At 32.6% G+C, this 16,942-nt stretch overlaps 1 protein-coding gene across 1 annotated transcript; it reads right to left on the reverse strand.

The window, feature by feature from the left end:
- Positions 1-6,916: 6,916 nt before the first annotated feature.
- On the reverse strand, positions 6,917-8,264 carry LOC119833483. The gene is made up of 2 exons (XM_038357503.1): positions 8,135-8,264; positions 6,917-7,738 (listed from the first exon to the last, which is right to left on the reverse strand). Exons 1-2 carry the CDS (start codon positions 8,196-8,198, stop codon positions 7,368-7,370), a joined length of 435 nt encoding a protein of 144 aa, XP_038213431.1. The 5' UTR covers positions 8,199-8,264; the 3' UTR covers positions 6,917-7,367.
- Positions 8,265-16,942: the final 8,678 nt, after the last annotated feature.

A 16,942-nucleotide genomic window follows, 5' to 3' on the forward strand; every position in this document is an offset into this window, starting at 1 on the left:
ATTATAATTTACGATGGAAATATCCAATAATCCGTATAATGTGTGTTCTGATAATCATACAATAGAAAAAAAACTTAATACGAATGAACTTAAGGTCAAGTTCATAATAGGGAGTCCATAGTGACAATACATCTAACCATTCTTAATTGATATTTATCGGTTGACTTCGTCCGGTAACGGAAGCTTAAGGAGATTATACACTACGCTATTAGGACATTATAAATTCACATGTGACATATAAAAAATTATTGGTAGTACGTTATATTATGTTCGTTATTGTTATATATGTCACAGTAAGATTGTAAAAATCGTTTGATTACAATCTTACTCGCGAAATTGAAAAACCCGTAACATGCGCTTTTAATTTGACGCATTGTTTTTGTAAGGTTATAATGAAAAAAAAAAATATCAAAAATATTATATCGAGGTTGAATTTTCGAGTCGACACTGTTTGTGTTGTTTTTCAATAAAGTGAACCTATCTGAATTCATCGAATCATCACCATATCGAATGCCCGTTTTTCATTGTGATGAGACAAATTTATACCTTCAAAAGAAGCACATGATGCCTCTATTTTTCAAAATTTTTCATAAATTTAAAATCATTTGATGATTTAAAAAATATACCTAGACTTGTTGGTGTCCATATGATTGCGTGTTTTCACCAACAGATTTTGGTAAGTTTTGGATTACACAGGACTTAATTTACTATTATTTAAGTATATCTAAATGATACATTATCTGTATACAGTTTTATTTAAAACCTTCTAGGTTTTGTCCCTGATAATATCATACGTACTTCCTTGATAGTCAATCTATCAATATATAGAAATCGTATCTTACAGATAAACATCCAAAATCACTTTCGTAAAAAGATTTTATTCAGTTTCTTGCTTAAACTCGTGTAAAAAAAGATATAAAAACGCCAATGGAAGCTCACCCTTATCCAATAAATCGGATTTGTTCCAACTGATAAAGACTCTAATTGAATCTTATGTCCCTCAGTCTCACTTACCGCTCCGTGAGTGTAAATCTTTATTTTTGATTATATAGTAGGAGTTAAGTGCATTTAACGTAGATAATAGTTAAGATGCAAGGGTTTTGTCCTGGTTTCTATGGTAAAGATTAAGATCATCAATGTCAAGCAGATTAAAAGCAGTGAATAGAATATGATAAATGTATATGATAGATGTAACTCAATTAAAAACATAAAAAATCCATTTTTTATGAGTATTGTTTAAAAACTTGTTTACTATATAAATTTTACGGTTAAAGACATCTTATTTTTCAAAAGATTGCATCTTCACTACTTACAGAGAAATACAATTATTCGCAATAACGTTATCTCACTTATTATATTTAACGTTATAAGTACATATAATTTATAAGCCAAACAAATATATAGAATAAAATATGTGTCAAAAACGTTTCATCAGATGTTAGCAACAATTACAATAATTATTGCTAGTAAATTAAATGTCATTTTTTTATTTTTTATTATTTTTTTTATGCCATTGCGGGCAACTGAGCTGGTGGTTCGTCTGATGGTAAACGATCATCACCGCCCATGAACATTCGCAGAGGCTTAGACCTCTGAGGCTAGATTTTAAGGGATAAGGGATAAGGAAAGGATTGATGACTGGAAAGAAGGAATGGACTGGGAAGGGCGAGGAGAAGGAAATTGGCCTCCAGCTCCCCCACTCACCGTACGAAACACAATAGCAAGCTATTATTTCACGCCGGTTTTCTGTGGGGGTGTGGTACTTCCCCGGGGCGAGTTGGCCCAATTCGTGCCGAAGCGTGCTCGACTACCACATCCAAAATTTTTAATAATAAGGATTTCAATTGTTTATTATACAAAACTAAAAAAAAATTAAAAGTTTCATTTTACACTTATTTGAACAAAGACAGATAAAGATAAGATTTTAAAATAAGGCAAGTTCCTGATTAATAATCACCTAAAAATTGAAAAAAAAATGATGGTTCAAATTAAAAAAAAAAAAAAAAACCGAATTCGAAAATCAAAACACAGTACCACGGATATCGAACATTGGAATGTATAAGGCACGGTACACATGTCGCGGACGTCCGGCGACGTTTCCTGTGCCACGGATGAGCGACGACCCTATGGCTATACTGATCAGTTATGCTAGTTTGTTATTGTGACTTCGAATTTGAATAATGTGTAACCTCTTTATAATAAATGTGTAGACGAGGCTCTATAAGAGAGGCGTATTGGACTTCGAATGTGAGTCGAATGTTGATTTAAGTTTATAAATCATATATTGATTCAGAGTTTTAAGACATGACGTGGATATTAAATTATGCTTGCATATATGTTTAGGTTAAACGGTAAATATTTTGGAGTCTCTTATAATAACAATAATTCTTAATGATAAAACCAAAATAAACCGTACACTTATTTTCAGGTTTTATTGTAATGGTATAAGGTTTTTAGTACTAGAATTGCATGTTTATAGTTTATTTATATCTATACTAAACGTTCATCCCGGTTACGCTCCGCTCCGCCCGGATATCAAGAATCCTGTTGATACCAAGGGAGCATTGAATCGGGATAAAATGTATCCTATCACCTAAGTCAGCTCATACCCTGTCTGTATACCAAATCTCATAAAAATCCGTTGATTAGTTTCGGCGTGATTGACGGACAAACATCCAAATAGAAAAACTTTCACATTTATAATATTAGTGTAAAGTGTGATAATGTGATCTATATACGTTACATATTAATAATCCTTATGTACATATGAGCAGAAGATCCAAATACCAAATAAGCGAATATCCTTCGTACTTCCTACTTTAATATTATAAATGCTTATGCTATAGTTTGTAAGGATGTGTGTGTGTGTTCCTCTTTCACGCAAAAACTACTGAACGGATCGCAATGAAATTTGGTACGTAGATAGCTGGACAACTGGAATAACATATAGGCAACTTTTTATCCCGATATTCCTACGGGATATGGACTTACACGGGTGAAACCGCGGGGCGCAGCTAGTACTGTAAAATTAACAAATATTATTTTAAATCAATACCAAGCCACAATCAACATACACTACAAAATAGCACAACTAAACTCAACAAAAACCCACATCCATTAGAGAAGATAACATAAACATGTAAGTACACGTACACACATAACGTTGAAGTTATGTACAAACCGGGCCTTATCAATGTGAGCCACGTACAATTTTTAGCTTTCGAAGCGATACTGCAAATGAGATGCGAGAATTCTATTACAAGCGAGTTTGTGCATGTTACATTTGCCTCTGATAATGTTGTATTATACTAGTACCTTTGTACTACCTAATAGCTGTATGTTATATGTAAGGTCTTATTGAATTTGAAGCTTTTTAACTGAGTATGAATTGGAAATAAACAACAAAGACTGGAGATTGATGAAAATGTCATTGAAAGTTTCAACAGTTTTTTAAGTGATTTTATTGAGATTCTATGTATGTTGTATTACTAGCTGCGCCCCGCGGTTTCAAATGCGTAAGTCCGTATCCCGTTGGAATATCGGGATAAAAAGTTGCTTATATGTTATTCCAGTTGTCCAGCTATCTAGGTACTAAATTTCATTGCAATCGGTTCGGTAGTTTTTACGTGAAAGAGCAACAAACACGCACACATCCTTACAAACTTTCGCATTTATAATATTAGTAGGATTAGACAAACAGCTTAATATTGTGATCCCATTTCAAATCAAACCAATTTGTAAAAATCTTTGTTGTAAGCACTCAAGTCGCGTAATAAACATCTTCAAGGCTAAATCTGTCGTTTAAATCAGAGGACATAGATGTAAAAGAATTTACTACTATGAATATACAAAGAACACTTATTTGTATTTAACCATTAATAAAATACTATAAACTATAACATTTCGGTTTTGAGAACATTAAAAAAATACATTGGTTCCATTACAATTTGGTCATTTACGTTCCAATACAAAAATAGCATACTTTTTCGCAAAAAATGGGTTTTAACATTTCCCTATATTGCTACGGATATGAAGCTAGCTCCCACGGATAAAAATCGAAAAATTAATTTCAATCACCATGAGTCGTAACGCTCTGTGAGACTGTGACCTAAAACCGCCGGTTTCATCTACTCGCGATGAATTGAGCGGACTTTTTGCTTTTACGCGCCGTTCCTGTTGCCCTGATGAGTGCGTGGTCGGTGACAATGCTGGATGCTGTAAGTGGACATTTTGGAAGTAGTATTTTTAGAAAAATGGCGGGAAAATCACACTTATTTTCAGTTCCACTAATTTGGAGTACTAATTTTTAAATTAACAGCCAAATATAGACTAACTTTTAAAGAGTTTTATTCCACGTTCACATTTCAATTATTAATTTTTAAATAAGTTGATTTTATACTCATTTAGAAAAAAATGAACAGATTAGTTTACAAAAACTACAAGTAAATGTTAACCAACGTAGATCATTCTACTTCAATAACAAATAGCATTAATTACGACACCCATGAGAAGAATTAAAACCGTGAAGGAAAAACATCGTGAGGAAACCGGCATGTCTAAGAATCAAAAGTTCGACGACATGTGACATCTGCCAACCTGCACTTGGCCAGCGTGGTGGATTATGGCTTGAACCCTCATAGGACGCCTGTGTCCCAGCAGTGAGAACATATACATAACATAGGGGCTGATGATGATGATGATGATGATGAAAAGAACCAACGCACTGCAGTTAAACGAAAATGATTTGCATACTATAATTTAAGTGTATCAATAATGGTCATTTTCCTTCACCCTCATATAAAGTAAAAAAATCCAAGTCCCACAATTCGTTTTACTTCAAAAGTATACTCACCGTAGTTTTTTCACACGTAAAATGCAGGAGTATCGGGTTTGCGCGAGTAACTCTTACTACAAGTGTATTGATGGTTCTTTCACCAATGTTCCGCGCAAAATGAGGCCATGTTTTAACTTTAGCAGTTTCATATTCACTGTGAAAATGTTCTCGAATAAAAACTGCTTATGCGATATATAATTATGTTTAACAAAAATCTTAATCGCCATGCAAGAGCTGGACTAAATAGGATCACATAGGACACAAGCTATCAAAAAAGTCATAAAATTCGGTTAACCCAGAAAACGGTATAAGATAACAAACAGAAAAAATACGGTCGAATTGAAAAATTCCTCCTTTTTACACGCTTTTTATTAGCTTCACCTGTATGTTTGTATGTTTGTTTGTAACCGACTTCTTTGGGCGCGATTTTGACCCACTTTAAACGGCCAGATTTCGTTCAAACTTTGTAGATTTATTGAGGACCGATGACAATACACTAATTTGATAAAATTATTCCATTTTTCAATTTGCAAAATATGATTTTTGTTAAAGCGTGTTTTTTTAGATTTTTTAAACTATTATTTAATTGATAATTTGATAAATGGATAATTTACTCCTTTTTAAACGCTAATTCTGCCGTAGCATTTACAGTAAACACGCGTAAATATAATTTAAATTACTGTCCGTGATTATTCATGTTAAATGAATAATCATTCAACCATTTACACATATACATCTAACTCGATTCGCAATTCATAGGCAGTCTCTTATTGACATTAAAATATACGTACAGCAAATAATATAGAATAAACAGAACTAGACAAACACACGGCATAATAATGCACTCAATAAACCATTATACATATTTGCTGAACAATCACTGAATCCGCATCGGCAAAACACTAATTATATTGTACTAAATAGTGCTTTGGATAACTGCCTATTGTATCATACAAGTGCGGTTGACTAGAACCACTTGTTGCGTCGACTAAGTCAATATCAGAATATAAATAGAAGGAAATATCATGGGGATTCAATGATTATACAGCCACGGTATAGTGGTTAACGCGTGAGAGTAAAACCGAGGGGCTCCGGGTTCGATTTCTTGTCTATAAATAAATCGAATAATGAAACAGATGTCCAATAGAAACTCATTATTTTCGATCCAATCAAACTCAAACTCAGACATTTATTTATTCAAAAAATTTCTTACAGTAGAACTGTTTTTGAATCGACAAAATACATAATTTAAAATTTGTAAATTCAAACCAAATGAAACCTGGTAAAATATTAGACAGATATGAAGATAATAATATTTGTACAATAAATAATACGACATTTCGTTGTGTTTTTCTTATTTGCACCAAAACAGAAGAATTCGGGGACAGACAATAAATAAAAAATAAAAACTTTTACAATATAACCAATAAACGAGGTGAAATTCCGATGACAATATTATATGCCTCATTAAAAACTACAACAAAAAGAAACAAATTCTATTGCGTCACATTTAATTTAACGCGCTTAATAATAAATTATATACATACCAATCATATAAATAGTTGTAACTATACGTAATGTTTACATTACAATTGACATAGTAAAATGCTATCTTTAAAAAGTAAACATTAAAACATAGTTTCGTTGTATCGATACCCGTTTTAATTTTAAAATATAAAACGAATTCAATTCGCCTCCACGTTAGTTCGGCCGGAACATTTTTAATTAAGTCAACACAATTTCGTTCCTGTGTGAAAAAAATTATAGCGCAAAGCCAATTACCATTGTAAAAGCGTTTGTCCGAAATTACCCTGACAGGTCTGTACGGGCAATTTTCTATCTCTTTAATTTCGATTACACTCTTTAGTACACATTTTCTTTGTGAAATACATTAATGGCGGTAAAATAATAACACTCTTTGATAAATCTCGTGTGATAATAGCGATCTTTTATGTTATTATAAATATATGTTTCATGGAAGCCAATTGGGCTGTTTTAAAAAGGGAGATACCATAACTTGCGGTAGTTTATAAGGTGACAGATATTGAGACAGAAGACTTTAATAGATGACATATTTCTCTATATACAATCAAACATACCTTTTCGTTCTACAATCCAATTCCTCACTTTATCCAACCAGCTAGCTCCGTTTGGGAATGCTTTTTAATAAATATTAAGAACTTGATATTTGTCACAATTGTTATTGTGATATTGTTATTATTTATTAGAGTTTATTAAGGGGACACTGAAAAACAACGCTGTCAATGTTCTTAACATTGCAGCATAGGCTGACTTGTCTCCCTTTTGTCTGAGTCGTTATGACACACTCCTTATATCTGATGCTGGTCTTCTTCGTTTGTGTAATTTTATATATATGTTGGGTAATAAATAAAAGTAAAATAAATTATACAGAAAAAAACAGCAAATAGATACATGCTGCTTTTTATCTGTATAATTTCTTTCACTAGTATTTTGTGTTGGCCCTGATAAATAAATGTTTCCTTTCTTCTTTCTTATTATTAATATTTCTTTATTAATCTGCTTCACAATGCATATTATACTCATCTAACTCGTGCTCAACTTTGTGAATTTGTTCCACTATTTCTTCAGGCGTGAGTGCCACTCTTTGTACAAATGCCGAGTCATATGAAAGAATATCATCATTATTAAACAGTTCGTGATGCAGTTCGTCCTCATCATCTATGTTATTCTCATCATCATCCGTTATATCTCGCTTTTTCCGATCATTTGTTTCTGCAACATCATCTTTTATTGTGTCTTTATGGTCATTTCCCATAAGCGCTGATAAATATTCAAAGATGGTTGGGAGGTTTTTGAACATATTTAGATATTCTTCAGTTAAAATGGTTATGTAGCTCTCTTTAGTGTTGGTATCATAAAGGTCTGAAAATAATACAATTTTCATGCATATCTAGTAGTGCATATAATAATTGATATATATTATACCATTTTTAATTTAAACCAGTTTTAATTCTAATGTAATTTTCGTTTTGTTTATAATTAATGATATGGCTGTATATTAAGGAGAAAGCATTATGTTATAATATACGTTTCACTCAAAGATCACCATATCCAACGGTGAACGAATTTTTAAAATTGGTGTAGTGGTATCTCAGATTAGGGCGTTCCAACACACAAACTAACTCTTTAGCCTTATATAATTAAGTATAGATTTTAGTATGGTTAGTATTAAGGTTATTGCAATATCAGATTCAGTAATAACTTTTAAAAATACAAATTATTAAGTTAGGAAGATAATATAACAAATAAAGAGCAAACCTTCGCTAGCAACAAATATAACGTTGAGCACAACAAACATCATAAACAACATCTTATAAGACATTTCACGTTGAATGTTGCTAACAGCTCGCAACTACACAATAAATGTATGCTGGCACATTCCTTGGAATTGTAATAACCAATTGATAACGAATGAAGGAAAAGCGAATGGTTACAATTAGCATTTCTTGATAAGTATGTCATGTACATGTATTCGTGACTAAGTGTGAATGTTTTATTAATAACATCATTGAGACTTTTTGAATTTCTATGTTTACCAGCTGCGCCCCGCGGTTTCACCCGCGTAAGTTCGTATCCCGTAGGAATATCGGGATAAAAAGTTGCCTATATGTTATTCCAGTTGTCCAGCTGTCTACGTACCAAATTTCATTGTAATCGGTGAAGAAGTTTTTGCGTGAAAAAGCAACAAACACACACACATATCCTTACAAACTTTCGCATTTATAATGTTAGTAGGATAAGTAGGATAGGATAGGATTTGCTAACATATTGGAGAAGGACAACAGTTCTATAAAAGTACAAGACCCGAAAAGATCTCAAACTATATTTGAACCAAACTTCATTCAAATTAATAGAATACCGACAGATAGACAGAGTAACTTCGCATTCATAATATTAAAGACATATGATACAACTTCTTACGTTTTCCTATTATAAAAATTGTATAGATTGTTCTAGATTAACTCGGAATTAACAACGATAATAATAACGTAGACCACAGTTTCCAATCCCCCGAAACCAATCACCTTTACTGCGTCGAAACGCGTCTGCATTGAGTGCGATACCATAATACTCGGGTTGGGACCAAATTTACAGCTGTCCACACCAGTTCTGATTGCAACCCTGATTTGCAACTTACAATAGGCTAGCGCGACACGTACTCAGATGTTTATACCTTACGACTTATTTGAAATATAAAGTCGTAAGGCATAAACAAAAGGTCAGCTGACTGCACGTAACATATTCTTGTGATTTCATAAATCTTTTGTGTATCTTTTTAATGCTGAGATTTAAAGAGACAAAGAGAGACAAAAACCGAAAATTTCACACTCCCGTTGAATTTCCGGGATAACTAAGTAAATGTCCTTTCTCAAGTGTCAAATAATGTCTTTACAAATTTCATGCAAATCGATTCAGTAAGTAAGGCATCAAGAAAAAACAGAAAGACAGTGATTTTCGCTTATGATATTAGTAGGTATTTACTATTGGTTAAATATTACATTCCAGTTGGGAACTGACAAGGATTTCTTTCCCCTAAACAGTTTAGTATTAGTGAAACAGTTGTGAACAGATCTGATGTCCTTCACACTCAACTGGGACTCAACTGATTCATGTCATTATTTTTGTTTTTTATTGGCAACTTATGTCCTTTAGGCTCATTTTAGATTTGGAGTGGTACGTCCTCCCCAGGGACGTCGGTGACCTATTTTGTAGGAAATTATTACATTGGAAAATGTATTCGTACGAGTACGATAACATATCGTGGGATAGAAATCGCAAGGTCTAATGCCAAAATCTCGTGTATAAACGTCTTTACAGTAGTTCGACTGCTACGTGTCTACTGGACTTGCGTGTTTAACAATAACAGCATCTTGACGGGGCTTGCCGTGGAATGTTCTAGCATTAAACAAATTTAAATGCCCAGATATATTCTTCGAAAAATTAGCAAAACAATATGATCTGTTGTTTTTTTTACCGTGCAATGTAGGATCTAATTTCTTTACTCTTCCATTTAAAACCGTAGCAGCCTTTTAGAACGTCCACTGTTGGACATAGGCCTCCCCCAAAGATTTCCAAAACGACCGACCACCAGCGGCCTGAGTCCAGCGGCTCCCTGACTCTTCTGACCTTTACTTTTCCATTTAAAACATCTCCGTCTTTTTCGCAGGTATTTTCTGTGAATTTGTTAATATTATATTTCATCGCAGAGTTTGAGAATACGAAGTAATTCTCTATGTCTTTTTTTAGCAATTAATCACATGTTGAAATTCGATGTATACAAGCATAAACATAGCTGAAACCTGTCATATGGAAATAGGTTTATTATGGCTGTATAAACAACTCACAGATAATAAATATATTCTAGAAATCATCAGGCTAATCTACACTTATTTGATTACATAGTAGAATGGTTAAACAGCATATTTTTGAGAAATAAATTATGGGCCCAATTCTGTGTATAATACATTTGCGAAAATAATAGGTTAAGAATAATTGAAAATATGGAATTACTAGCAACTGCCAAAGTTTGTACATATTTTTTAATATCATATGAAATACACATTCTATGATTATGAAGATCGATACTCATAAAGCAATAAGGTTTGCAATTAGAGTTCGATTCTATTCCGAATAGATATCCAGTAATTTATCTTATTAGCCGTGTCTGCGCAAATGAATGGACGAGTTAATGTAATGTAGTAAATTAACGCTGATTTTCGATCTATTTTGTTAAGTGGATGAATCCTATGATAATAATCTAATTATAATGCACTTTTTTAAATCTGCTTTTAATTTTGTTGGTTTGGAAAACCAAAATTAATAATTGGTTTGGTTAAACAAAATTACCTAGCAATAAAAATCGTTTGTGATAAATGAATGGACTTAAATTTAATAGTTACTTAGCATATACGGTATTATAATTGAATATTGTATGGGCACGCGATACCATGGCTTTTATGGTTTCAAATTTAATCAGGAATAAGGGCCGATATAAGCAAATTCCCGATAAGGCAGTTTGCATAATGACAGAACATTAGCTTTGTAAGCGTTTGGTTCATCAAATTTTTGTGATACTGTGCAATTTTTAAGTGTTATTTTAATATAGCAGCTGATGTTTTATATTGATACAAATAGCTATATTGTATTTAATGAATCACGTTGTAGACCTGGAATTTGCTGCTAAATAAAATTAGAAATATCTCTTCTTTACTTCTTTATGAATTACTATTCATGATATAATGTTTCTTTTGTCTTGTTCTTACATTGATGTTTTATTAGATAACACTGCCTTTCGCTACAGTCGGAAGGGTAGTGGACTTAAAATGAAGTAAAAAGGTAACAGATAAGATAAGAATTGGCAATAATTGTACAAATTAGGCCTATCAGGATTATCGTAATGTTGCTATAATGTGGAACTTTATTAAATCCACTTGAAAACTACAGTTTATGGGTTATTTACTAAATATGGCCAAATTAATATTTTCAATTTGATAGTTGATATATTGAAGATACTTCTTTATCTACAATTAAAAGTGAAATTTATGAAACAAACTGTATTCACTAAACTCAAGAAATAATAATAAATCAAATACATTTTTTACCACTATATTGATCAAAATGTTTACCACAAATGGCCTCTCAGCGGAGGCTAAAAAAACCAAGTTCATTGCGAAAGCAATAATGTTTTCTTTTTGAAACTGTAGTTAACAAACAATTCTTGCTTAGCAAATAAACAGCAAAATAGTATTTTAATTGTAGTAAAATTAAATTAAACCGAACACTTATTCCCCTCTAGGAAATTGCAAGTTATGCTAAGCAGTAATGAAGCTTGCATTTAAGTCTATTATTAAGGTGGTAGTGCACAGTTTTGCGTCAATAATAAAATCATTAGAAAACTAACTATTTTGTAATTTTCTGTTACATGTGCTTATTATTATTTTATCAGTCAGGCTGTTTGTTCCACTTAATAATGGTGTATTATCCGCAATTAGATAGACCAGCAAATTTCATTGCTTATTTTAAAGATATAACTGCGCCTCTTATGATTAATAGCAGTGAATTTCTAGTATTATTTATATACACTTTATTGTGCTGGCATACATAAAACTCCTTAAAAAAAGTAATTTAACACTAAACCAAACAGCGGGTGGCGTTATCTTTTAATTTTTATATATTTATTATGAATTTCTATATATTTAGAAATTTCTATATACTTATCTAAGTATTTAGAAGTTTTTATAAAATATGCTATAAAAGATGATAAACACGACCTTAAGATAATAAGCGCTTGTCGTTGTCAGATTAAAGTTAAATGAAGGCTTGACCCCAGATATATTCGCGAGCCTATTATTACAACTCGTTCAAGCCCTGGGAACCGTCGTATGCTACCATTATTCAATGAATTATGAACCAATTTCACCGTAAAAGTATTCAATGTACGAAAACTTTTATAACTGCTATCGCATGAAATAATAGAGTCCCTTATAGGTTGACACAGGTCTAACGTTTTTATTGCCCTGTTTGTTCACTGTACTCTTTATTTGAATTTGTAATGTGGTTATTTTGGCTGTATTTGGTTAGTCAAATATAGAAGCCGGTTGGATAAGGTCATAGGTAAAAATAATTGATTATTGAACTATGAATATGGTGAAGGTTATTCTTAAAGTTTGGGAGTTTCATAGGCATTTATATTTGAGCAAGTATGAGACCAAAATAAACGACAAAATAAAATTACATAGCAAATCAAATCAAATCTAGTTTAAGTTCCGTTGCTAGTAATATCTTCTAGTCATATTGATTGGAATAAGACTGGTTAGTGGAAATGATCTGTAAAAAGCCCATATAGTTGTCTGTCCCGCCTTCGTCCGTGGTACATATATAGCCCACAAGACTCACGGGTCACGTACAATGTGCATCCAACGGTGAAAGGATTTTGGAAATCTGTTCAGTAGTTCCTGAGATTAAAGCGTAAACACAAACGAAATCTTCAGATGTTTGGTATAGAAATAGTTATATTTAACTTAGGGTTTTTTGGTAATAATTTATATATTACCATAAAGCAAAAGCGCTTCCAAAATAACTCCAATTGAATGAATAAATTTACAACATTCCGTCCATAACCATTTCTTTTAGCAAAATAAGACAAACATATTGACGTGTGTATTTATTGACTTATTCACCGACTTACAACCATAAAATGGCACAACAATTTCAACTGCTATCCTCCGATTTACAGGAAGGATGTCAACATTGCAAACACAGCCTTACGTCGCGAATCCGAGCACATGTCGCGAAAACGACACCCACTAGACAGATTTCCGATCGTGCCCTTATAATCGACACCGATTACTTGAAGCCTTACGCCGTGTAATATCGAGGAATATAATATTGCAGGATTTATCGGATATGCCACTGACAGCTCCTGATATAGCCGGCCCTGAGTTTTTGGAATTTCATTTCATTTCCTACGTAAGTTGATATGCTGTTGTAAATTAATTTCCTAGTGCGTTGACCTATATCTCAGTTATATGTCATAATAAATTTAATCTTTTATATTTTACACGAACTCAGAAATTAATGAATATTAATCGGGGACACATAGCTATATGTACCAGCTTGACTGTGAAATTATACAAATGTATAATTTTCAACCCTATTTGTATCAACTAAGGTAACTATGTATTTACGAAGCATTCATTGATAGACTATTTTCTCAAATAACAGGAACGTATAAAGGGTATATTATATTTTTTACTAGATCGACCGACCCACACAATATACACTTTGTGGCGTTTTTACTTCCTGCACATTGCACTATCTAGAGGTTGAATTTTATTAATCATGTATTAGCCCATTATATGCATCGACTTACAAGTACTATGTAAATTTATTCCAATAATTAATTATGAACAACATAATTTGGATATAACATGTTTTTTGTATTTATAAAACATCTTAGACAGCATATCACAGCAAAGATATATTCGTAGTTACCAAAATATCTGGCTACCAGTTCGCGAAAAACCGACCTCTCCCAATCAAACGATTGGCATGCAATTTACTCGGTAGCAATTAAAGAATCGAATAAAATTGAATCGCAGTCATCAACTCATTTGAAAGCCTGACCGTTTTATGCAGTAGCGAACGAGATCAGAGCAATGGACCGGACTGGAGTAGCGCCAAAAGAACTGCATGTAAGTGGTATGCAAGAGTTGTTCAGTGTTTAAACGCACTGTTACAGATGACGGAATTTTCCCTTTGAGTAAGTATGGAATTTAACTCTGTACGTTCTTTTGAGTTGGCGTTAATTGGAGACGATTTTTTTTATATTTTCAGGGATTTCTGGAATGTTTGTGCTTATATGGAAAAAAAAAACAGACAAAATCAGCTATGAATGTTATGTATAATATTTAACATACGTAGTTTTTACGTATATATGTTGAATAAACCGGCTAGACGGATTTTTATAATATTTTTCATGTGAATTAGGTATATTATTTAGTTAAGCACTATAAATATAAAAACGGTCATTCATAATAAGATGTTAATTTAAGGTATGGATAATTAACGATTTTATTATCATTATCTTAAATATAAAACATGTGAAAAGAGACGAGTGATCATCAACATTTCAGTAGTTTAATTGAGAATCAAAATAAATCAAAAATTAAATATACATTTTTTTATTATTTTATTACAGCACATTGGATGTAATGTTTACGGACGAATATACATGGACATAATAAGTACCCGTGGCCCCTTCACTAAAGTGGTTCGACGGCCACAGTGGGGTTTTAGTCGGTAGGAATTCGACAAAACCCACGGCCTTTTCCCCGGAAGCCATAGATATCTATGCAAGTTTTCATCTTTATCCTCTACCTTGGGCAGCCTGGAAGAGATGGCTGTAAGTGATAAGGTCGCCTTATTATGATATTAATTACTTTATTGAATATTTGTGTCTTTTTTTGGTGTGGCACGTAAAATTGTTAAATAAATAAATCTATTCTTCTAAATAAACAATTTTAACATTAACATATAATATTTATTATTAATAATATAATATAATCGTTTATGTTATGTTAAGTGTTTCATTCATTTTTGTATATGGTCTCAAGACTGTTTACCAACTCTTATCTACAACCAATGCAAAACACCCTGAATAGTAATTCTCATTAATTACACCATACAAAGAATGTACAAAATCTTCAAAACAGCATGTCTGGCAAGACCCAAACAACACAATAATATAGTGATGGAAAACAGTCATTCCGAGACTGAACGCCAGTTGTTGACACCGTAAGGTTGACAGTTGACACGACACTGCGTTGCTTCGACAGTTGACAGCGTTTGAGTGACATTCGCACGTCGATATTTAGTTGCACTGACGTCTGACGAAGTTTTCGAGAGACCGATACTGCGAGTTCTCGTTGCAGCCAGGGATTGTAGCGGAATTGTTATAATCAGTGAATTGGGAGTCTAAGTTTCATCTAAATGATGATATGTGGGTTATGATTAGGATTATATAAGTGACAAGTGAAATACGTCATACGTTATAAGTTTTATTATATTCGTGCTAAATAAAATATAATTATACAGAGTATTTTTTCTTAGAAAACATACGTTTGCATTCAAATAATTATGCGATTGACTTTAAAATAAAAACAATATTGTCTGTCTTTTCACAAACTTCACTTTAGCTACTCATTATTTTTTTTTTATTTGTTATCTTTTTTACTAGGTTAACCGTTTTTTTATGATTATTTTTTTAATTTAAAAGCTGATAGCTCCCACGTTTATATTTGGTTTAGTTCTGACAATTTGAATGTGTTAATGGTTTTTGTAAAAAATAATTATTAACATCGGCTCATATACCTACCAATATCAGACGTTTTTATTTTTGAAAGTCGGTTAAAAACAATACACTGATCTCAAGTGATTTCCCAATTCAAAGTAAACGCTTGCTCTGCAGTTTTAATTGAGTGCTTAAAATTGAAAATCTCCGTTCCGTGCACATTAAGGGCTGTAATGGTGACTGGGCCACGCGAGCTCATACGTTATTGGAGGGCACAAGTTGTAAGAGAAACGATTCATATTTAACATAATACATCTTACATACTAGCTTTTGCCTTCGGCTTACCACTCTTAACGAGTGCACACTTCGCACTTATTACTATATTATACTAAAATTTCTTCCTATTTAAATAACTCCCATCAAAATCCGTTCGTTTAAAGATTAAAGCATACATACGTACATACACAGGTACAAACGCGGGAAGCGACTTTGCGTGATACTATGTAGTGATAATAAAAATGATAACTCTTCAGATGTCACAAAAAATAGCACTCTGTAACACATGTTTTGAAGTTGCAACGGATCACATATTGCAATGTATTTTACATTGAGAGTAATTAAGATGTCATATATAATTTTAAGCTAGCTTTTCTCACGCGGTTTTGCCCGCGCAGTTAAATGTTTCACTGCGGTGAAATGCCTATAGTCTAGCCATCAGATACTCATATCATAATCCCTCTGTTACGATTTGAAAGAAAGACAATCAAACAAACACACTTTCGAATTAGTAAATTAGCAAAAAATAAACAAGCTTTACGAGAAGATTATCGTAATTTTTAAACAACTTACAAAGGAGTAGATTAACCAATCGACTGTATTTTGACTGTTATCTCACAACTTTTTAATTGGTGAACAGATTTTGATGTTTCTTTATTATTTCAAAGCTGGTACCTCGTACGTGGTGTGTAAATTCGGTCTAGTTCTGACAATTTAAAGGTGTTTTAGTTTTTTTCTTAAATTTTATTATATAATTGTGTTAAACAAGTTTAAAACGTCCTCTGTGTCAAAGGGAGGAACTACCATGCAACGTGAACATCGTGAGGAAAAGTTGCGGCGCTGGGTCGTGTGGCGGCAGCACCGTCGGCTTTCTTGCTAACTTCTCAACACTGTTGCAAAATCTACAAAATCATGTAGCTCGGTAAAATATATTCTATCTCTGCAATTAAAATGTTGTGTTTTCATTAATCTCGATTAAAAAACCATTCATACATAAC

Source organism: Zerene cesonia, chromosome 17 (assembly GCF_012273895.1).
Source record: "Zerene cesonia ecotype Mississippi chromosome 17, Zerene_cesonia_1.1, whole genome shotgun sequence".
Lineage (NCBI taxonomy): Eukaryota > Metazoa > Arthropoda > Insecta > Lepidoptera > Pieridae > Zerene > Zerene cesonia.

Excerpts from the sequence above, each read along its gene's own strand:
- LOC119833483 (XM_038357503.1), bottom strand. The coding sequence starts at position 8,198 with ATGTCTTATAAGATGTTGTTTATGATGTTTGTTGTGCTCAACGTTATA. Across the intron at positions 7,739-8,134 it reads TATATTTGTTGCTAGCGAAG|ACCTTTATGATACCAACACT; the intron begins GTTTGCTCTTTA and ends TATTATTTTCAG.